Source organism: Talpa europaea (genome assembly GCF_964194135.1).
Source record: "Talpa europaea genome assembly, chromosome: 7".
Lineage (NCBI taxonomy): Eukaryota > Metazoa > Chordata > Mammalia > Eulipotyphla > Talpidae > Talpa > Talpa europaea.
The window spans coordinates 92,014,464-92,034,025 of record NC_140074.1 but is presented as its reverse complement, the minus strand read 5'-3'; the positions used below and the strand labels follow the sequence as shown (position 1 = coordinate 92,034,025).

The window sequence follows — 19,562 nt, the reverse complement described above, 5'->3', positions numbered from 1 at the left end:
AGGGAAGAGCATCATCTCCCTGCCTCAGCCAGAAATACGTGATTCCCTCTCAGTCTCACTTTCCAACATCTTTTTTGTTTGTTTTGCAGCAATATTTTGAGCTTTTAATATTAGAATTTTAATATGGAAAATCTCAAAAGCACACAATAGAAAGTATAGCGAACCCTCATTTAAACATCACGGGCCTTCAAAAATTACCATTTAGTTACTCTTACTTATCTATACTTTTATTTCTTTTTCCTTTTCTTTTTTTGCAGGAGGGGAGGGAGGACTGGAATAATTTGAAGCAAATGGCAAAATCCACCATAATGTTACTTTACTATAAACATTTTAGAACGTATCTCTAACAGATCAAGGTCAAGGGCTTTGTTTTATATATATATGTATATATTTTTTTACGTCATTGTTCATTTTTAAACAATGTTTGCTTCCCCCCTCTCCCCGCCCAAGGTGTAGTCCCCATAGAATTCCCTTCCCCAATGCCCCCCGTGCACCATCACCACAGTCCCCTGTGCTCCTCCCTCCCTCCCGCTCCCTCACTTTCCAACATCTAAGCCACAACCAACTCCTTTGGTTTTTATAGTCAAAAGCAAAGTCCGGATGTCCTCCTATCTCCCAAGCGAGTGTAGCCGAAATGGGATGAGAAGTGGCAACTAACATTTGGCCTAAAGCTGAGCTAAAGAGTGCAGAGTCCATCTAAAGAGCCACTCCCCAGGGTTCCTGGGCAATAGCTGCACTGAAGAATTCCAGTGTGATAGGACTTTCTGAGTTTTTGAGAGAAGGCCAGGGAGCAGGTTTTTATATATAATCTCCAGAATTTTAGGTGTTGATAAATAATTCAACTGCAAAATAATTATAAGTGGGGGATTTCTGGGCTGCTAGTTGAGAATGTTTTCTTTGACCTGAGGAGGAATAGTTGCAAAAATATTTATTTTTACCTATTTGTTAAATTGAATATGTAAATGTTAAGTACTTCTCTGAGTGTATGATACTTTTGATCAACATTTTTTAAAGGAGAATCCTATATTAAGCAATTAGATTATTTACAAAAATAGACTGGGTGCAAAATTATTAAAATCAAAGTTTTCCAATATAAAAACTGTGACTGCTTAAACATTATTGTGGAGAAAGAGAACAATGACAATTAAGGCAATAAAAATAAAATACTAAAAATTAGCAAATTAACAAGAAATATTTATATACACTATGACACTTTTTGTTAACTGATTAGTTAATATATGTAGAAAAAATTACTTATCAACAAAAGACAGGATTTAAATAAATTGAAAGAAAAAGTGCTATTCTTGGATATATGGACACAAATCTTAAAAATGTTGATTCTTCTTCAGTTAACCTATAAATTTAATCCAATCTTATTCCTATAAATACAGGGCCAAGACTATTTTAGGAAATACATTAATTGATTCTTAAGTTCTTGGGGGAAATAAAAATATCCTGGAAAACTCTGAAAAAGGAGAGTAATGAGGACAATAATTAAAACAGTGTGCTTCCTGCACATGAATAGACAGAAGAGAATAGTGATCTCAAAATAGACACACATATATTTGAGGATTTGTTATACTATAATGATAGCAGTTCAATAAACGAGATTGGGTCTACTGGCTAGCCATCTGGGGATTGGAAAAAAACTCAAGTTGCAACTGCACCTTTCTCCCAACATCAACATAAATTTCAAACATACTGAAATCTAAATATAAAATCATAAAATATGAAACATTTTTAAAATAAAAAAAAATAAATTAAAATCACTTGGTTTCTTTTTTTAAATAAAATTGTACTTTAAATCACAGAGGATAAAAGCCTCCACAACCTGAAGACATTCTCATGAAACTCTGCATTCTAAATATTACTACAGTGTTATCTGGAAAGAATATTGGATTGAAAATTCCACCATATTTTATGTCTGGTCTATAGGCAAGCACTGCATTAATGATATAGGAGACAACGTGACATTTTGAGGTTTACAAAGGATTTTATTTTCACTTTCATTGGAAAGGACTCTTCCAATGGAGGAAATTATTTTCAGGCACCCATTTATTTGTGGCACATGCTTTACAAGAATATGGAAGAAAAAGTGCTGTTTCTCTCAAACCTTGAAGAGCTCCACTAAAAATATGTATTGTTTTTTTGAAACTGTGTTAAAATTCTGCAAAATAAATAAGCCTCTCTCAAATACAATGAGCAGTAGATCACCAGACTTAACAGAAACTTCCAAAGTGAAAGAGGCAAGCCAAAACAAAGGAAAATTCTTTAAGTCTAGAATTTCAAACCTAACCAAATGTCCAACAAGTGGAGAGCAGAAAATGGTTGTTGTCAATCATGCAAGAATTTGAAAAATGTGCCCACCATGCACTGCTTCTCAGAAAGCTACTAAAGGATGCAGCTACCAAAACAAGGACATAAACCAAAAAAGAGGAAGACAAAGGAAACAGGAACTCCAGCGAAAAAGAGGCTCAGGGAGCCTGACAGCCAGTCCATCAGGCTGATGCAGCAGCACAGGAGGGACAGCTGCAAGAAACATAAAGCCAACAACATCTGTGACATCAGACAGAGAGGACAAATATTATTCAAAAGGGTTTCATTGGTTGGTCTACAAGGATTAACCATGGTGAATCACGTGCTAGCCAAAATAGTGAGGTCATTATTAATTTCCAAAAGAGAAACATGTCCTACAAGAAAGGAAAGGATTGCAACAGCAGAATATTACTTGGCTGAGTAGTAAACAATACTCATAGCAAGATAAACAATGGATATAGATTTTCCCAAAAATTGTGTTAGAGCTGTGCAAGGAGGAAGGAGGGGTATGAATATATATGGAAGCATTTTTAGCAGCATCAACATATTCTCATGTGTTCTTCAAACCGAAGGCCTTGGATTTGTCTCCTTAAAAATCATAGTTAAGCTACTTGGGCATGCGTGCTACCCAGCACTGCACCATAATGTTCACTCATTTTCCCATCTTGATAAGATTTTCAAAATAACTTTAAGTCAAATTATCACATTTTAACTTGTCAGTCAACAGGATGAATTTGGGTAATACCTTCCTAATGTTGAACCAAAAACCCTATTGGGAACTTTTTTCACAATGACATTCAGTCTTAACCAGAAGGTTGTCAATACATTTCTGGAATGCAAAGTTTCTTCTTGACAAATACCATTTCTAAAAAAAAAAAAAAAGTCAGTCTGGGGAATCATTTTTCTGAACTATTGTGTACCATTGTGTAATTTATTTTCAGACAAGTGTTCAGGCAGCAGAGACAGGAGAGTGAAGCTAGTTGAGGTTAGCGCTGACAGTCCAGAATGAACTGACCAGATGGAGAAAGTGGGACAGGTTGGGGAAAAAGGATGGAGGAGGACCCCTAGACACCAAAAATGAACAGATATCAGTGTCTCCTCATGTGCTCTGGGGAATTCCCACCACACAGAGGACTCTGCTACCTACAAAGTTGCTAACACAGCTCTCTTCAGGCAGGGTAGAGACAACATCTGGAATTTATTTGTGTTGAGTGCAATCTATAAAGCTAGTCTGGCCGTAAAATGTGGTAAAAGCCTATTTGGACTTCAGAGTTCAAATCTTTGGAATACAATGTGGGATAACAAAACCTTTTGTGAGATAAAATAGGTGCTATTAGAGACAGGAAGGTTCCCAGAACTAGGGAAGAATTAGGTACTTCTGAGGTCCATCAGGACATCTAAAGCATGTTTATTTCAAGATCTTATCTTAGGCCTTGGACACAGAAGACTAAACTTGATAAAGTTATCTGCACTCTGTGGAGTGTTAATTCTTTTTGGAGAAGTTAAAACTATCTTGGAATTCTTTACTGGTTTGATAAACCCAGAATCCTTCCCTAAGATCATGTTGTTGTTTTCCCAGACACCATTTATTGGTTTGAGGGAAAACTAAATAAATCATTTTATCTTAAAAACCACAAAAATGTAAAACATAACAGATCTCCCTAGAAAACAACTACCAGAGGACAGGAGTCTCTCTTCTCTCAGAAAGTCATGTCTAGCCATTATTTGGGTTTTAGCTAAACCCAGGCCATAAATAGTTGGTTTCGAGTTGCCTTGCTAAGCTCTACTATAAAGATTATGTAAATGGCACTTTAGATAAATATCTAAGGTATTCCTCAACAAGAGATGGTCACAGGAAACAGAAAAGTTGTCTCCTAAGTTTATCCTAACTAGACAGGCAAAGGGCTCAAACAAGGGAAACACCCCCACTACGCAGGAGGGAATAGGTATAGGAAGTCCGCCAGTACAGAACACTCAGAAGACTTATGGAAATTGTGCAACTTACAAGTCCATCAATGTTGGACCAATTGATTGAATCCCAGCACAGCCAAACTGCAGAATGTTATAAACCATGAAAAATAAGTATGTAGTACTGAATATCCAAAATGGAAAATTTCTCACACAATACTAACTTTAAAAAGCAAGTTGCAAAAATACTGTTTACAATGTGACCCTATTTTATGGGGTGTTTATTTTTTTTATTACAAGGTAATCATGGTTACTTCTCAGAGTGGGTCTGTGTACTAGATTTTTACTTTTTCCTTTACATACTTCTACATCTTTTTTTTTTTTTACAGTGAACATGAACTATTCTTATTATTTGAAAACACCCAGTAGGATTTTTTAACTAAATAAAAATAACAATATGAAATAGAGGAGGGGGGAAGGAAAGTAATAAAAAAAATACCAAAAATCACTTAGGTGGTAATCTTTGGGGAAATTATTTTCTTCCTCCTACCTTTCCGTGTTTTACAAATTTTCTAAAATGATCAGTAATTTCATAATGGAAAAACTAAATAAATCTTTCTGAATACACTGGATGTACAGAAAAGTGTGTATATTAGGCTACTGTCCACTTTTAAAAGGCTACTTATGTAGACATCACTCTTATCTCTGGAATGTCACACAAAACTCACAGTATTGATTCTTCAGAAAGAAACTGAGTCACTAGGAGACTGGGAGACTGGAGGGAGGGGAGATTTTTCATTCCCTGCCCTGGTGTAACTTGAGGATTTTTTTTTTTTTTTTTTTTTAGAGGCATGTGTTTTTTTTATTTATTTATTTCTTTGTTCGTTTGTTTGTTTTGTCTATACATGCACTGGGTACAGTCAGAAGCGCAGGAGGGTGAGAGAATTCACCAGAGCCAGAGCGGGGAGCAGAGCAGGCAGAAGGACCGAAGTACACTGCTGAGGGGAGCAGCGGGTGGCAGGAGAGGTCTGCGCACCATGTGGGACCCTCCTCTGGTGGCCGGGGAGCAGCCGGGGATCGAACCGGCGCCGCAGAGGCGGCGGGCGGCTTCGCAACCCAGCGCTCAACCGCTGCGCCACTGGGGAGGCCCTAACTTGAGGATTTAAAGGTTAAAATATTTTTAAAATGTGCCGCCTTGCTCAATTGATTTTGAAATACTGTGTTCACCAAGTCTTAGGAGGCTATTTTTTTAAGTGAAAATGTTTAGTGATTGATTATTCTTTGTGAGCACTCTCATCCATGTCATCTCACCTCAACACAACCTCAGAAAAGACTTCTTTAAGGAGATGAGGAGACTCAGGCTCAGAGGAAGTGAGTCGCTTGTCTGAAATCAAAACAGATCTAACCAAGAGTTCAAACTTGAGTCCACCTGGCATTGGCATTCATGCCTCATTTACTCTCACAGGCTGACCCTGAGGATTAGAATAAAGGAGCTACCTGCCCGAGATATTTACCTCACTCAATTTCGATTTTCTCTCATATTTAAAATACAGATATGGACCTCCCTGGTGGTGCAGTGGGTTGAGTGCAGTGCTGTGGAGCTGTCCACAGCCTCTGCAGTGCTGGTTTGATTCCCAGCCGGCCTGGGAGATACCCACATGGCGCAGCAGACCTCTCCTGTCTTGCCCGCTGCTCCCCTCAGCAGTGTACTTTGGTCAATCTGCCTGTTCTGCTCCCTGCTCTGTTTCTAGATAATCCTCTCACCCTCCCGCGCCACTGGCCTGTACCCCAGTTCTTGTATAAATAAATAAATCTTTATATATATATATATATATATATATATATATATATAGAGAGAGAGAGAGAGAGAGATGGTATTGGTATTTAATAAGATTTTGTTATTTGAATACAATCTCTTAATTCTTGGGGAAAGGGCAATGGTGGACTGCATATATATATATATATATATATATATATATATATATGTGCTCATAATCCTATTACCCCAAATGCAGCTGGGTGTCTCTCCAAGCACAGTGCCTTTGGCACCCAGCTTGGTGGGAGAATGTCTCTTGCAGATTCAACCCCATTATGGTTGCCTATGCTCCTGTCATTTCAAAATCATATCGTTGATTTATGAGGCAATTTTTATACGACCCTGTTTGGCCATACCTAAACAGTCATACTCATAGAACGTGAACCCTATCAAATCTGGTCCCCAGAGCCCCTCACCAGCCAAAAATTTATCTCAAGCTTCTTACCCTCATCTGTACACTGCTTCTCAATTGCTTCCTGTTCCATGCATCTCCCAACATCCCCATCCTTCTCACCATCACCTTCACCTCACCCCCTGAGCTAACGCTCAGCATCATTTCTGCATTCTGGGTCTTTTCTCCCTTCCTCAACCATCATGTGTCATCCTGCCCTGGTTAGGCTGCCTTCAGCTGTCCAGAATAGACACATTCATCTCTTCCGTGCCCTGGACTCCATCTCTTCACAAGCCTTCTCTGGCAAAGCCCCTTCCACACTTTTCCCAATAAATAAGGACATTCTATGAGTTAAAGCCAATGCTAGTAGCAACAGCCTAGAAGCGTAGGAAGCAACTCCTATTATAGGACCTAACTGACGAGAAGAGCGAGCCAAAACCAACCAAGGAGGAAGTTATTTCCTTCCAATTAGGGGGAAAAGCTGTCACCAGAAGGTTTGTAATTTCTGCAGACAGATGCCTTACATAGCTCCTTCTTTATTTTCCTCTTTAGCATCTTAGATGGAAAAGCAGCACTGCCAAGGGTAGAACTGCTTACTTACGAGTACCAGAGGGGAGGGACTCTGCCTCTGTGTACATTCCCTGTGCCTGACTCGGCTCCCAGCACATGGAAGGCACTCACTCTCTATTTTTTTTAATAATACATGAATTAATTAAACTTTAAATAATTTTAATATGAAAAATCTCGTAATGCCCCATCAAGTCTCAGGAAAGCCCACACCGTCGCTCAAGGTTTGGATGATTTAACTGAGCCATGAAGGCCCCCTAGTGGCAGAACACCTACATCACAGGCTTAGTAGGTTACTCCGGGGAGGTTGTGATGGTTATTCTAATCAGCCTTTTTGAAGGTCAACCGTAAAATTAAGACACAAAAGTGAACCTATTACAGTATAAGAGGGAGTTAGAAAGAATGGGGAGAAAACCCAAGAGATGGGAGAGTTGGGGAAAGTGATGACCAAAGACAAGTACAGAGAGAAGGAATGGGGTTGATCTTATACTTGTCAAGTATAAGTTTCATACTTGTCAAAGTTGACATCCAGCATGCCGGCCTTCTCCTGACTGATTCGTAACAGTGGCGTATCCAGTCGCCGAAAGCAGTCCTTGTCCAGTGTTGCTGTCCAGTCTTGGAAGGTTTTTCGAACCAGTTCATCGATGGCCTGAACCATCTGCTGATAGGTATGTATACTCTCCTCTCCAGTCCCGATGTGGGGCAGGAAATGAGCACTAGAAAGACACTGAGGGAGGATATCAAGGGTTGGATGGAGGCGATTTACCGCATTCCTCCATCTTACCATCAGACATACGTCAACAATGCGTGTAAGACTCACAATGGGAAAGGTGGAGCCAAAGAGAAAGGTAAGAAGAAGAGACTCAGGAACAATGAGAAAGGGAGCCAAAATGAAGAAAAAAGAAACGTGGAGATTCAGCTCAAGAAAAAATGTGGGAGGGCCTCCCTGTGGCACCAGGGGTTAAGTCTCAACACTATCAAGCTATCACCAGCCACTGCAGCACAGTTTCCATCCCAGCATGAGTTCGATCCCCAGGGAGCTCCCCATATGGCGCAGCAGACATCTCCTGTCTTGCCTGCTGCTCCCCTCAGCAGTATATTTCAGCCAATCTGCCTGTTCTGCTCCCTGCTCTGTCTCTGGTGAATCCTCTCACTCCCACACCTCTGGCCTACACCCAGCTCTATAAGCATAAATAAAATAAATCTTTAAAAAGAAAAAATGTGGGAAAAGAAAGTAAATTGCAAACGGAGAATTTAAGTGACACAAGGCTAGAAACTAGCATGAGCCCTCCCTCGCCAGTCTTAGCCCACCTATTGTTGGGACCTCCAGTTGCCTGAAGGCTGCCTTATTCTCTCCCAAACCAACTAGAGGATAGCAAGCAGGTCAGCAGCTCAATAGCTTTAGACCTACAGTCCCCAAAATGTCTTAAAACAGTTATGTTTCTGTTTCTTTGCGCCTGTTCTAGGGATACCAGGCCCTATTAGGGTCCAGTTCCCTGGATTTCGAGGCTGTATTACTCTTGTGTAATCTTCCAGAAGCTCATCCTATTGTTCCTTTCCGCCCTTGGTCCAGGATGCCTAAAGTGACCCAAGTTCTAGCGGCCACATGCACCATCCCTGCAAATCCTAAGCCATGGCCTGACTCTGACTCGTCTCTGCCACTCCCTTGGTCCAGCGTAATCTCTGATCATGAAAACTCTCTAGGGAAACTCTCTGGATTGGTGTTTGTGGTGCAGCCTGTAAACTCCACCATCTCACTGAGCACAGGTTTTGGAAAGACCAGAATACTTACATTCATGACTCTGTCGAGGCGTCGCCGCAGAATGCGCATCCAGTAGGCTTGTCCAGAGTAATGGGCCATGTAGGCCTCCAGGAATGGCCACTTCTTGCTCAGCTCACGGTTTACGAGGGCCAGTTCGCCGTTGAACAACATGTAGAGATCCACCGCTTTCTTGTCGTATGTTCGCTTGATAGCCTGAGGAAGAAGAGAGACAGTGACAGCATGCCCCGGAGCAAAGCATGTCCTAGAGCAAAGCCACAGCCCTTCCCTCTAATGCTCCCCGGTGATCTGGAAACCAGGGAAATAAGGAAGAAAAGAGGCACTGGCAATGTGGGACAAGGGAAAGCACAGGAGGGAGGTAGGATGGTATCTCGAGGGATAGGGAAGAACTACAGAAAAGCAGGATAGAAGCAGGAGGGAGGCAGGTGGGGCAGCGGCACCTCTCGGCTTGCCAGCCTGTGGAAGATGTCCAGCAGCACCACTCCATGCTCCACGTCACGAACTAAATCGAAGGCAGAAGTGATCAAGTTCTGAGTCATTACCTCCAGGTCCTTGATTCCAGCACGGAACCTATACCGTTCGGGAGGCAAGTTGAAGGGTGGGTGCCCTCACCTGCCCCCAATCCATCCCTTTGCATTTACAGGTATTGATTTATAGTGATGTGCATCTGAAACCTACATGTTACTTCAGTAAAAAAAAAAAAAAAAAAAAGCACCCTGTGCCTTATGTCCTGAGGGCTTTCTCAAGTGCTGTACATGCACTAATCCATTTATTCCCCAAAAAATGATACTCTGAGAAGGTTCTGTCATTAATCTTATTGCACGGATGAGGAAACAGGCTCCAACTGGTAGAATAATTTGCCCCAAATCACATATTTGGCAAGTGGCAGAATGGGAACTCCAGGCCTGGCAGGCTAACATGGAGCCTCTGTGTGAGCAGCCACCTCCTTCCTTGCACGCCCTGCCACCCACTCCTGATCTGTGGGCCCCACACTCTCCATGGACACTCTCGACACGCCTCCCGGCTCCTCTCCCCAGGAGGCAGCTGCACTCCCCTCACCGATTGTAGTCTTCGTGCCAAGAGGTGTTTTTCACGTCCAGGATGCCCCCTCGGACAGCCCGCAGCATGTGCAGATTTTTATGAAAGATGTCCTCGATCTCCAGCAAGTTCCGTGTTATCTGGGGCCCCTGGGCGCCAAAGAAGCAAGGAAGAGGACCTTGCTTGCCATCTTCCCAGCGGGCGAAATGGTACTGACAGTCACATACCTGAAAAGAAGTCAGCATGAGGATCCCCACTGTCCTTTCTGAACTTGTAGGTCCTGAGCTCTTTGGTTTAAAAGGTCTAGACTAAGGTCTAGACTAAGGGGTACCAACCAGATGCAGGGGGCCATTGTGGTGAATTTTGGCTGCAGAACGAATTATGAGACACTAAGGCAGTGATAATAGGCAAAGGCCTAAAAGAACAGGGTGAGAAAACAACCAAAAAGACAAAAGAATAAAAGAACAGGGGTGGCAGAAACCACAAAATAAAGTTAAATTTTTAAAAAAACAATGAAAAAAGAGGCAAGGTTCTGTTTCGCCTCCACTGTCTTGCCCACTTCGGGATGGGGGTGCTAGAGGATCAGCTGTTAAGTTTGACTCTCCTTCCCCAATACATTTCCCACCTCGATGAGGTCCTTGCAGCGTTGCACGAAGGCATCAACCTGAGCAAATATGCTGGTCTGATCGAGGACCCAGCCCCGGCTGGAGAACCTGTGTTAGGACAAAGATTAACTGAGTCAAAAAGCAGTATTAATAGGTTTCAATCTGCCTGTGCAAAGCTAGAACCGGGAGTCCTGGGTTCAGGACCAGCCTCAGAAAATGAGACCCCTAAGAAGCACTTTTCCTGATCCCTGAGAGAAGAAACGCAAGATAAGAAGTTCTGAGGGCCTCCCGGTGGCGCAGCGGTTGAGCGCTGGGTTGCGAAGCTGCCCGCAGCCCCTGCAGGGCCGGTTCGATCCCTGGCTGCTCCCCGGCCACCGGAGGAGGGTCCCACATGGCGCGCAGACCTCTCCTGCCGCCCGCTGCTCCCCTCAGCAGTGTGCTTCGGTCCTTCTGCCTGCTCTGCTCCCCGCTCTGGCTCTGGTGAATTCTCTCACCCTCCCGTGCTTCTGACTGTACCCAGTGCTCGTATACATAAATAAATAAATAAATAGATAGATAGATAGATAAATAAATAAATAAATCTTTAAAAAAAAAAAAAAAAAGAAGTTCTGAGAGGTTCATACAGAATGGAATTTTAGACTTCAGGAGAGAAAAAGGAAGACAAAACCAGGAAGGACTCCTGGGATCAGGGAGAAGAGATTGTTAGAGTAAGGAGAACTTGGGCCAGCAACTAGAATATCTGTATCCAGAGAGAAAATTTAGACCCATGTAGAAACTCTGAGGCATAGGAAAAAAAAAAAAAGTTCTAGTAAAAGGAGTCAGAATCCACCCTTTCTAGGCTGGAGGGGATTATACAGGATGTTAAGGAGATGCAGCGCACTGGGTATGCATCTGCACAGCCCGTAGGTAGTGATCTTTCCACGCGTGGCAACACGAAATGCAGCCTTGTAGGTCCTCCTTGCTGGAAATGACATATCCCTCAAAGATCCGGTCCAGGGAGATGGCATGGCAGCACAAGCGGATGATCTCATTGCTCATCTGCAGAAGGGGACCCAACAGCCTCAATCACAGCCTTAGTTGCAACCAACCTCTTCTCTAACTCTCCCTGACCTTCCTAGGGTCTCAGCCCCCTACTTCTTGATTTGGTTCCTGATATATTCCACCACCACCACTTCGCCCCCACCTACCCCCATCAAAGCAAGCCAGCCCCCTTGTTTCCGCCTCAACTCCAACCCTGCAGCTGCACTTGCCAGGAGGTCTCAGCTGGGCGCCCTTTCCCCACTCCGACTCAGCCACCATGGATAAAGTATGCCAGGTCCTGCTCCTCAAAAGTCGGTATTCCCGGGGCCTCCCCGGTGGTGCAGCGGTTGAGTGCTGGTTTGCAAAGCTGCCCGCAGCCTCTGCAGCACCGGATGACCTCCGGCCACCGGGCGAGGGTCCCACATGGCGCGCAGACCTCTCCTGCTGCCCGCTGCTCTCCTCAGCTGTCTGTTCTGTTCCCCACTCTGGCTCTGGTGAATTCTCTTACCCTCCCTGCGCTTCTGACTGTACCCAGTGCTTGTATAAATAAATAAATAAATCTTAAAAAAAAAAAAAAGTCTGTATTCCTTCTTCCCTCTCCCTCTCGTCCTCTGCAATTTCCATCTTTGGAAATGAGAAAAAGTGTCTTCCCTTCCTGTACAGCCCCGCCTGGGAATCTGTCCTGTCCTCCCTCTCTCCCCCCCACTTCATCAACTCCTTCCCAAAGTAGCTCTTCCATCCAAGCTACTTCTATCTAGAATCAAAAATGTCCAACCAAGTTCCCAACTCTGAGCACCACAAAGACTGACAGGGGAGAGGCCTGGTGGGGACATGAAGGGCAGCGGCCCTCACTACTTTTCCACCGCAGATCTAAGTAAATTCCAGAAAATCTAAGAGCTAGCAATGTGGCCACCTTGAAAACTCTCTGTCCTGGGACCTCCCCTGGTGGCGCAGCGGTTGAGTGCTGGGCTGTGAGGCTGTCCACAGCCTCTGCACCGCCGGCTGGATCCCTGGCCCCCAGAGAGGGTCCCACATGGCGCGACAGACCTCTCCTGCCAAGCCCGCTGCTCCCCTCAGCAGTGTGTTTCCTCAGTCTGCCTATTCTGCTCCCCGCTCTGGCTCTGGTGAATTCTTTCACCCTCCCGCGCTTCTGACTGTGCCCAGTGCTTGTATAAATAAATAAATAATTCTTAAAAAAAAGAAAAAGAAAAAGAAAACTCTCTGTCCCACCCGCCGAAGACACATACCTTTCGGAAGAGGGCCGTCAGTCTCTCCCGAGTGTTGTAGTGGGGAGAGTTGACCCAGATGATGCGGATGAGGCTGATCAATTTAGGGAGCTTACTAGAGATGTCCTTGGGCCGCATGTACATCAGTTCCTGGTAAGGTTCCTTCAGGATTGACAAAAAGGTCAGGTTTGACTGCGCTTGTTGAGAGCCATCCTGGCGGGAAAGAGAAACCCGGAGTAGACTTACCCACTGGAAGGAAGTGATTACTTCCTTTTTATGCATCTTGAGCCCTGTCCTGACTGGCCTCTACTGGGAAGCTCTCCCAACTAGCCCTAACCGCACCATTGTCTCAGGCCTCTGCGACCCCTCAAGCCCAGTATCCGTGCATATCTCCTGATGTTCATTTACTTGTTTCTGCAGAAGTGTTTTTATGTCCTCTCAGGTGTGAGTCCCACATCCCCACCACCACCACCACCACCATGTTGGGAGTTCCCCATGCTCAGGTTTTGTGCCTGTTCCTCTACTCACTCCAGAACCCTGCACAACGTAGATATTCAATAGCTATTGGTCAAGAGACCAGACTCCACTCCTATTTGTGCCCATAGTGTTCACCCAGGCCCATAACTGCCCTTTTCTCAGCTGTGTTTCAGTTGTCACCATCTCGCTGTGGCTCATTCTTCAATACCTAGGAAAGAAGTCTTCTTTCTCTGACTTCTACAGCCGGCTCTGATCTTCTGTGTCCCCAACACTAACATAACTAGCTTGGCATACTATATCAAATTAATTTTAAGTGTTTATCTGCAAACTCTCTTAACTGAACCTCATGGGTTTGTATTTCATCCCATGTCAGCTACTAATCCTATTTTGTGTCTTACTCTCTGCACTGAATTATAGGGGTTGGGCTTACAGAGGGTACTCAGTGTATTTTGTTGATGAGCTAGATGCCTCTATCACTGAATTTTAAGCTCTTCAGGAAGCGCTGTGTTCCACTGCTTCTACATTCTCCTGCAAGCTCATGTCCAAACACTGGGTGGATCTAGCTATGTTGTCAGTGTTTACCCTGGTTCCCTCTTCTTAGCATCCCATGTTGTCTCAACCACTGGCTCATTTTGCTAAACCTCCATTCGTCAACCCACTCACAGACCTGGATCTGTTGGGCCAGTTTCATGAAGGGGGACAAGTAGGAAGACTTGGCAATGTGCAGGATGGACTCAATGTGTTTCACTCCCTCCTTCACCAGCTGTTTACTGATGCCAGACAGGTCCATGCACCGGTTGCGCCAGAACTCAATCTCCTCCAAAGGACCTGAATTTTCTCCTGTCTCCACAGTCTCCTGGGCACTGAGCACCTCCTTTATCTGCCGGGTCCAGTGGATCATAGCAGCTGTGGGGGAGAATATGAGACCTCTTTCACTTCTTTACATGGATCCCCGATTGTGCCCTACCCCCCTCCTACATTTAACTCCTTTCTCAGTATTGGGATGTACCCCTTTCTCCTCTGGGATCCCCAACACATCGGCCATGCCAGTCACTCACTCTCTAGCCGCTGCACCAGCTCTTTGTCCTTAACCACCACCTCAGGTTTCATGTTCAAAGCCTCTGTGGGGATGTAGAGAACAGTGTGCCCCTCCAGTTTGTACCGCGTGTCTAGGGAAATAAAAGGGCCGTGGAAGTTCACAAAGAAAGATGAGTTTTCACCACCCCAGTCCCAATCACGGTAGATGATCTAAGGTCCAGGAATTATATGCATTTCAGGAGAGCAGGCAGGAGGAACTATGACTCTTACTTTTTTGTTATCAAGAGGAGAAAAGACAGGCCAGAGGGAATCCTCACTGAGGTATGACATGCAATTGCCAAAAATAAGGTCAACGATCTGTACAATGCCCTCAACACCCCCACTATGATGCAGGCACTCACCCTTGTGCTCCCACACAACCTACATTTTCTCTTACCCCAAGACTGCTCCTGGAATCTAAATTTGAGCAGGTCTGGCCAAATACTTCTACAACAGAAAACTGTATCTGGATTAGAAGGCCAATTCTACACCCTGTTTCCTTCATTCAACAAGCACAAACTGAGTATCTACTCTGTGCCAAGCAATGTAAGTACCTGTCAAGATGAATCTCCTCCTGCTTTACTGATTCAACTGCAGGAAGTGTGCTAGGCAGAATCAAGACTTTCACTCACCTGTCAGGCAGGCCAAGAACCTGTGCAGATGAGAAGCAAAGTGATTTCGAATGCTCTCAGGCCATGTTGTGTTTGAAAAGATCTGAGGGACAAAGACACCGTTGAGCAGCCGAAGCAGGGCTGGGATGTAGGACCCCCGCACAGTTCCAAACTGCAAGGTTGTCTCAATGTTCTCTGCAGTGATGGGAACTGGCGCTTGGCGAATAAAGTAGACAATTTGGTTCTGGGTCTGCGTGAAAGACAGCAGATCAGCATTCAGTCTCCAGGCCCAGCCAAGATGCCCAAAGGAATCAGAGGCTCCAATCATGAGATCCTGGCTGAGCTCTTTATCAATTCCCTACATGCAACCTGATGCTTCTCCAAATGGAAGTGTCAAGAGCTGCTTCCTATAGTTTTCAGGAACATAATTGATACCATATTCAGACATATGGGGAGGAAAAGCAGAAAACATTCCTTTAGAGTAGAAACTATGTATATATCTAACTTGCTTCAGAGCTTAGCACAATGACTCGGCCAGACAAGCTCAATAAATTTTGGGTGGATGGATGGATGGATGGATGGATGGAATGAAAAAGATAAGGTGGATGAAGCACTTTCAGCTGTATGAAAAGCAGAAAGTACTGGAAGGAATAGATGATTTCTAGGGATTTTCATTTTGATTGTGTATACTTTTCCCCCAATTACTCACTTATCCTTCAATTTTGTTTATAATGAATTGTCCTTGTTTTGTATTTACATGCAAATATGTATAACTATAGTGTAGTTAAAACTTTTTAAATTTAAACTTTCTGACTTCTATATATGCTTAGAAAGGTTATTCCCACCCTAAGATCAGATTCACTTGTTGTTGTTTTTTTTTTTTTACTGAGTGCTTTTGTAATAACTCTTTAAAATATGTTTAATTTTGAAAAAAGAAAGCACAAAGATGAAATTAATAATCATCCATCTTCCCACTACCCAGAATTAAATCTTGGTATTTTGTGTCAATTTTTTTAAAGTTTGACAATGATTATTTTTCTTAAAATGATAGAAATTCATTGTAAGTAACTGAAACAATGTAGAAAATTACAAAGATAAAAGTTAAAATATCATCTAAAATTCCACCACCCAGATATTAAAGTCATTAACCTTAGAGAAAATATTATTCCAGACATCCTTTAATACCTATATATGTACAAAAATTAAATTATGTTAATTAAATTTTTCATACTATTTTTAATTAAAAGTATTAAATTTCATTTTTCTTGTCTTTAATAAAGACATTGAAGTGAACATAATAAAGGAATTGAACTTCAAATAAGTGTCTTCACCTTTAAGAAGATTTTTTCCTAAAATATCGCTTTTATAAGCAAAATTCTTTTTTTTTTAAGATTTATTTATTTATGCATACAAGAAATGCGGGGGGGGGGGGTGAGCGGATTCACCAGAGACATAGGGGGGAACAGAACAGTCAAATTGACTGAAATACACTCCAGAGGGGAGCAGTGGGCGAGACAGGAGAGGTCTGTCTCGCCATGTGGGTTTCTCCCTGGCTGGCCAGGGAACTAAGTCGTGCTGCAGAGGCTGCGGATTCCTTCATAGTGCGGTGCTTAAACCCTTGTGTCACCAGGGAGGCCTGTAAGCAAGATTCTTATATTAAAAGGTTAGTTTTCCCACTGTCTGTCTATTGTAAGTTCAGTTGACTCACTTTGAGAGACTAACTTTGACAGATAAATACACTGTCATCCTCATATTCCTGATCTTTTTCCTACCAATTCCCAATTTTTGTTAAAGTATTATTTATACATTGTCCAGGTTGATAACATGCACATTCTATAACATAACCATAATTTCAGTGGTTATTTAGTATTGGTTTTTTATTTAAATGAATTGAGGTTTCATAGATTCTCTACCTGGCTTTTTTTTTTTTTTTAATTTTTTTTTTTTAATAGAGGCATGTTTTTATTTTTTATTTATTTATTTGTTTGTTTGTTTGTTTGTTTATACATGCACTGGGTACAGTCAGAAGCGAGGGAGGGTGAGAGAATTCACCAGAGCCAGAGCGGGGAGCAGAGCAGGCAGAAGGACCGAGGTACACTGCTGAGGGGAGCAGCGGGCGGCAGGAGAGGTCTGCGCGCCATGTGGGACCCTCCTCCGGTGGCTGGGGATCGAACCGGCGCCGCAGAGGCCGCGGGCAGCTTCTCAACCCAGCACTCAACCGCTGCGCCACCGGGGAGGCCCTCTACCTGGCTTTTTATTTGAGTTATTTATGTGGTCATTTCTTAATAGGCTGGGTTCCCACTGAAGATGCCATTTTTGTTTTTTCAAATAGCGTTCTTTCAAGATCGAGAATGACTGCCTATTTGTTGCTTCTATACTGACCATCTAAGTCAGAAGTGATATCCTGGTCACAAAACTTTCCCAGACACCCTGCAGGATGTTCTTCGGGGTGTTCAGAGAAGTCTGAGCCAACCCCATGTTTCCCCTTAGTAGAAATTTGGTTTCTCGTCTAAATAATTTTTATGAATCTAAATAATTTTTCTCAAAACTTTCATCTTGAAAAAACACAACCCGGGGCCTCCGTGGTGGCGCAGGCGGTTAAGCACAGCGCTGTGGAGCTGTCCGCAGCCTCTGCAGTGCGGGTTTGATCCCGGCCGGCCACGGAGATAACCCACGTGGCGCAGCAGACCTCTCCTGTCTCCTCCTCTGCTCCCCTCAGCAGTGCTTTCGGTCTGTCTGCCTGTTCTGTTCCCCGTTCTGTCTCTGGTGAATCCTCTTACCCTCCCACACATCTGGCCTGGACCTCCGTTCTTGTATAAATAAATAAATCCTTAAAAAAAAAACACACACATAACCCGTAGAAGAGTTGCAAGAAAAGGGCAACTAAATAACACACTCTTCATCTAGATTCATTATAGTTAACATTTCTCCATATTTGTGTGCTCACTCTCTATCTTTCTCTCATGAGAATTTTTAAGATCTACTGTTGGCAACTTTCAAATATACAATATTGTTAACTACAGTCATCATGCTGTACATTAAATGCCCAGAACTTATAAGCAGTAGTTGAACCCTTTGACCACCTTCACCCATTTCTTTCACTCTCTACTCCCTTCCTCTGGGAAACACCAATCTGGTCTCTGTTTTTATGAGTTCTTTTATTTTAGATTCCACATATCAGTGAGATCCTACAGTGTTTGTCTTTCTCTGTTTGACTTATTTCACTTAGCATAATTTCCTCAAAGTCCATCCATAGGTCATAGGATTTCCTTCTTTCTTGTGGCTGAATAATATTCCACTATACGTGTATATATATTAATCACAATTTCTTTATCCATTTATCCACTGAGGAGTACTTAGTTTGCTTCCATGTCTTGGCTATTGTAAGTAATGTTGCAATGAACATTAGGATGTCTTGGCTATTGTAAGTAATGTTGCAATGAACATTGGGATGCAGATGTCTTCTTGCATTAGTGTTTTCAGCTGTATATTCAGAGGTGAAATTGCTGGATCATATGGAGGTTCTATTTTTAACTTTTTGAGGAATCTCCATAATGTTTTCCATATTGGTTGCACCAATTTATATTCTTACCCCCAGTGCACAAGAGTTCCCTTTTCTTCACATTCTCATCAAATTTATCTCTAGTCTTTTTTATGGTAGATAGTCTAACAGGTGTGAGGTGAGATCTCATTGTGGTTCTGATTTTCATTTCCCTGAGGATGAGTGATGTTGGACACCTTTTCAGGTATCTGTTGGCCGTTTTTCCTTAGAAAAATGCCTATTCAATTCTTCTGCCCATTTTTCAATTGGATTGTTTGGGGTTTTTGTTTCTTTTTTTTTTTTTAAAGGTTTATTTATTTATGCACACAAGTGCTGGGGTGTAGGCCAGAGGTGCGGGGGGTGAAAGGAATTCAACAGAGACAGACTGGGGAGCAGAACAGGCAGACTGACAGAAACACACTGTGCAGGGGAGCAGGGGCAAGACAGGAGAGGTCTGCTGTGTCATCTGTATCAGCTCCCTGGCCAGGGATGGAATTCCCTGGCCAGGGATGCTGCAGTGGCTGGTAGCTTCACAGTGCTGAGACTTAACACTTTGTGTCACCAGAAAGGTCCTGTTCCTTTTTTTGCTATTGAATTGTATGAGTTCTTTACACATTTTGAATATTAATCTCTTATCACACATACTATTTGCAAATATTTTCTTGCATTCTATAGATTGCCTTTTCACTGTGCTGATGGTTTCCTTTACTTTTTCTCCACAACCGTTTAAAATCCTTCACACACAAATAAATAAACAAACAAACAAATAAATAAATAAATAAATAAAATCCTTCACACAAGGGATCTAGGGATTGTGGTACTTTGATTGGGGTTACATTAAACTAGTACCTTTTTTTTTAAATGGAATCACGTTTGTAATATTAAGATTGCTACCCAGAAATAGGTTATGGCTCAACATTATTTCAAATCTTTTGTGGCCCTCCACAAAGTAGCTTTCTTTCCTATCAATCCAACATACTTTTTCCAAATGTTTGTTCCTCTTGTAAATTAAATATTTTTTTGCATGACATTTTGTACCTGATTATTGAGAAAAATCCATAACCTGTTCTGCCTTTGGTTAATATGAAATGCTGTCATTGTCACACATTCAAGCATTGAGCATTGTTGCTATGCTCACCTTTATCATTTTGATTTGTGCACATGTGCTGCCAATAAAAGCAGAGCAGTA

General features: G+C 42.8%; 1 protein-coding gene and 1 pseudogene across 2 annotated transcripts in view; one reads left to right on the top strand and one right to left on the bottom strand.

The window, feature by feature from the left end:
* Window positions 1-19,562, top strand: part of LOC311173822 (large ribosomal subunit protein eL27-like) — a 754,061-nt pseudogene that overhangs the window by 573,654 nt on the left and 160,845 nt on the right. The window lies entirely within an intron of this gene.
* Window positions 1-19,562, bottom strand: part of DNAH2 (dynein axonemal heavy chain 2) — a gene marked incomplete at both ends in the record, with an annotated part of 101,556 nt that overhangs the window by 74,536 nt on the left and 7,458 nt on the right. The window contains 10 exons of the mRNA XM_084236238.1: window positions 7,511-7,725; window positions 8,791-8,973; window positions 9,219-9,348; window positions 9,838-10,043; window positions 10,442-10,529; window positions 11,302-11,459; window positions 12,689-12,880; window positions 13,812-14,050; window positions 14,203-14,313; window positions 14,854-15,082. Of these exons, the coding sequence (XP_084092364.1) occupies window positions 7,511-7,725; window positions 8,791-8,973; window positions 9,219-9,348; window positions 9,838-10,043; window positions 10,442-10,529; window positions 11,302-11,459; window positions 12,689-12,880; window positions 13,812-14,050; window positions 14,203-14,313; window positions 14,854-15,082 (1,751 nt within the window). The remainder of the gene's footprint in view (window positions 1-7,510; window positions 7,726-8,790; window positions 8,974-9,218; window positions 9,349-9,837; window positions 10,044-10,441; window positions 10,530-11,301; window positions 11,460-12,688; window positions 12,881-13,811; window positions 14,051-14,202; window positions 14,314-14,853; window positions 15,083-19,562) is intronic.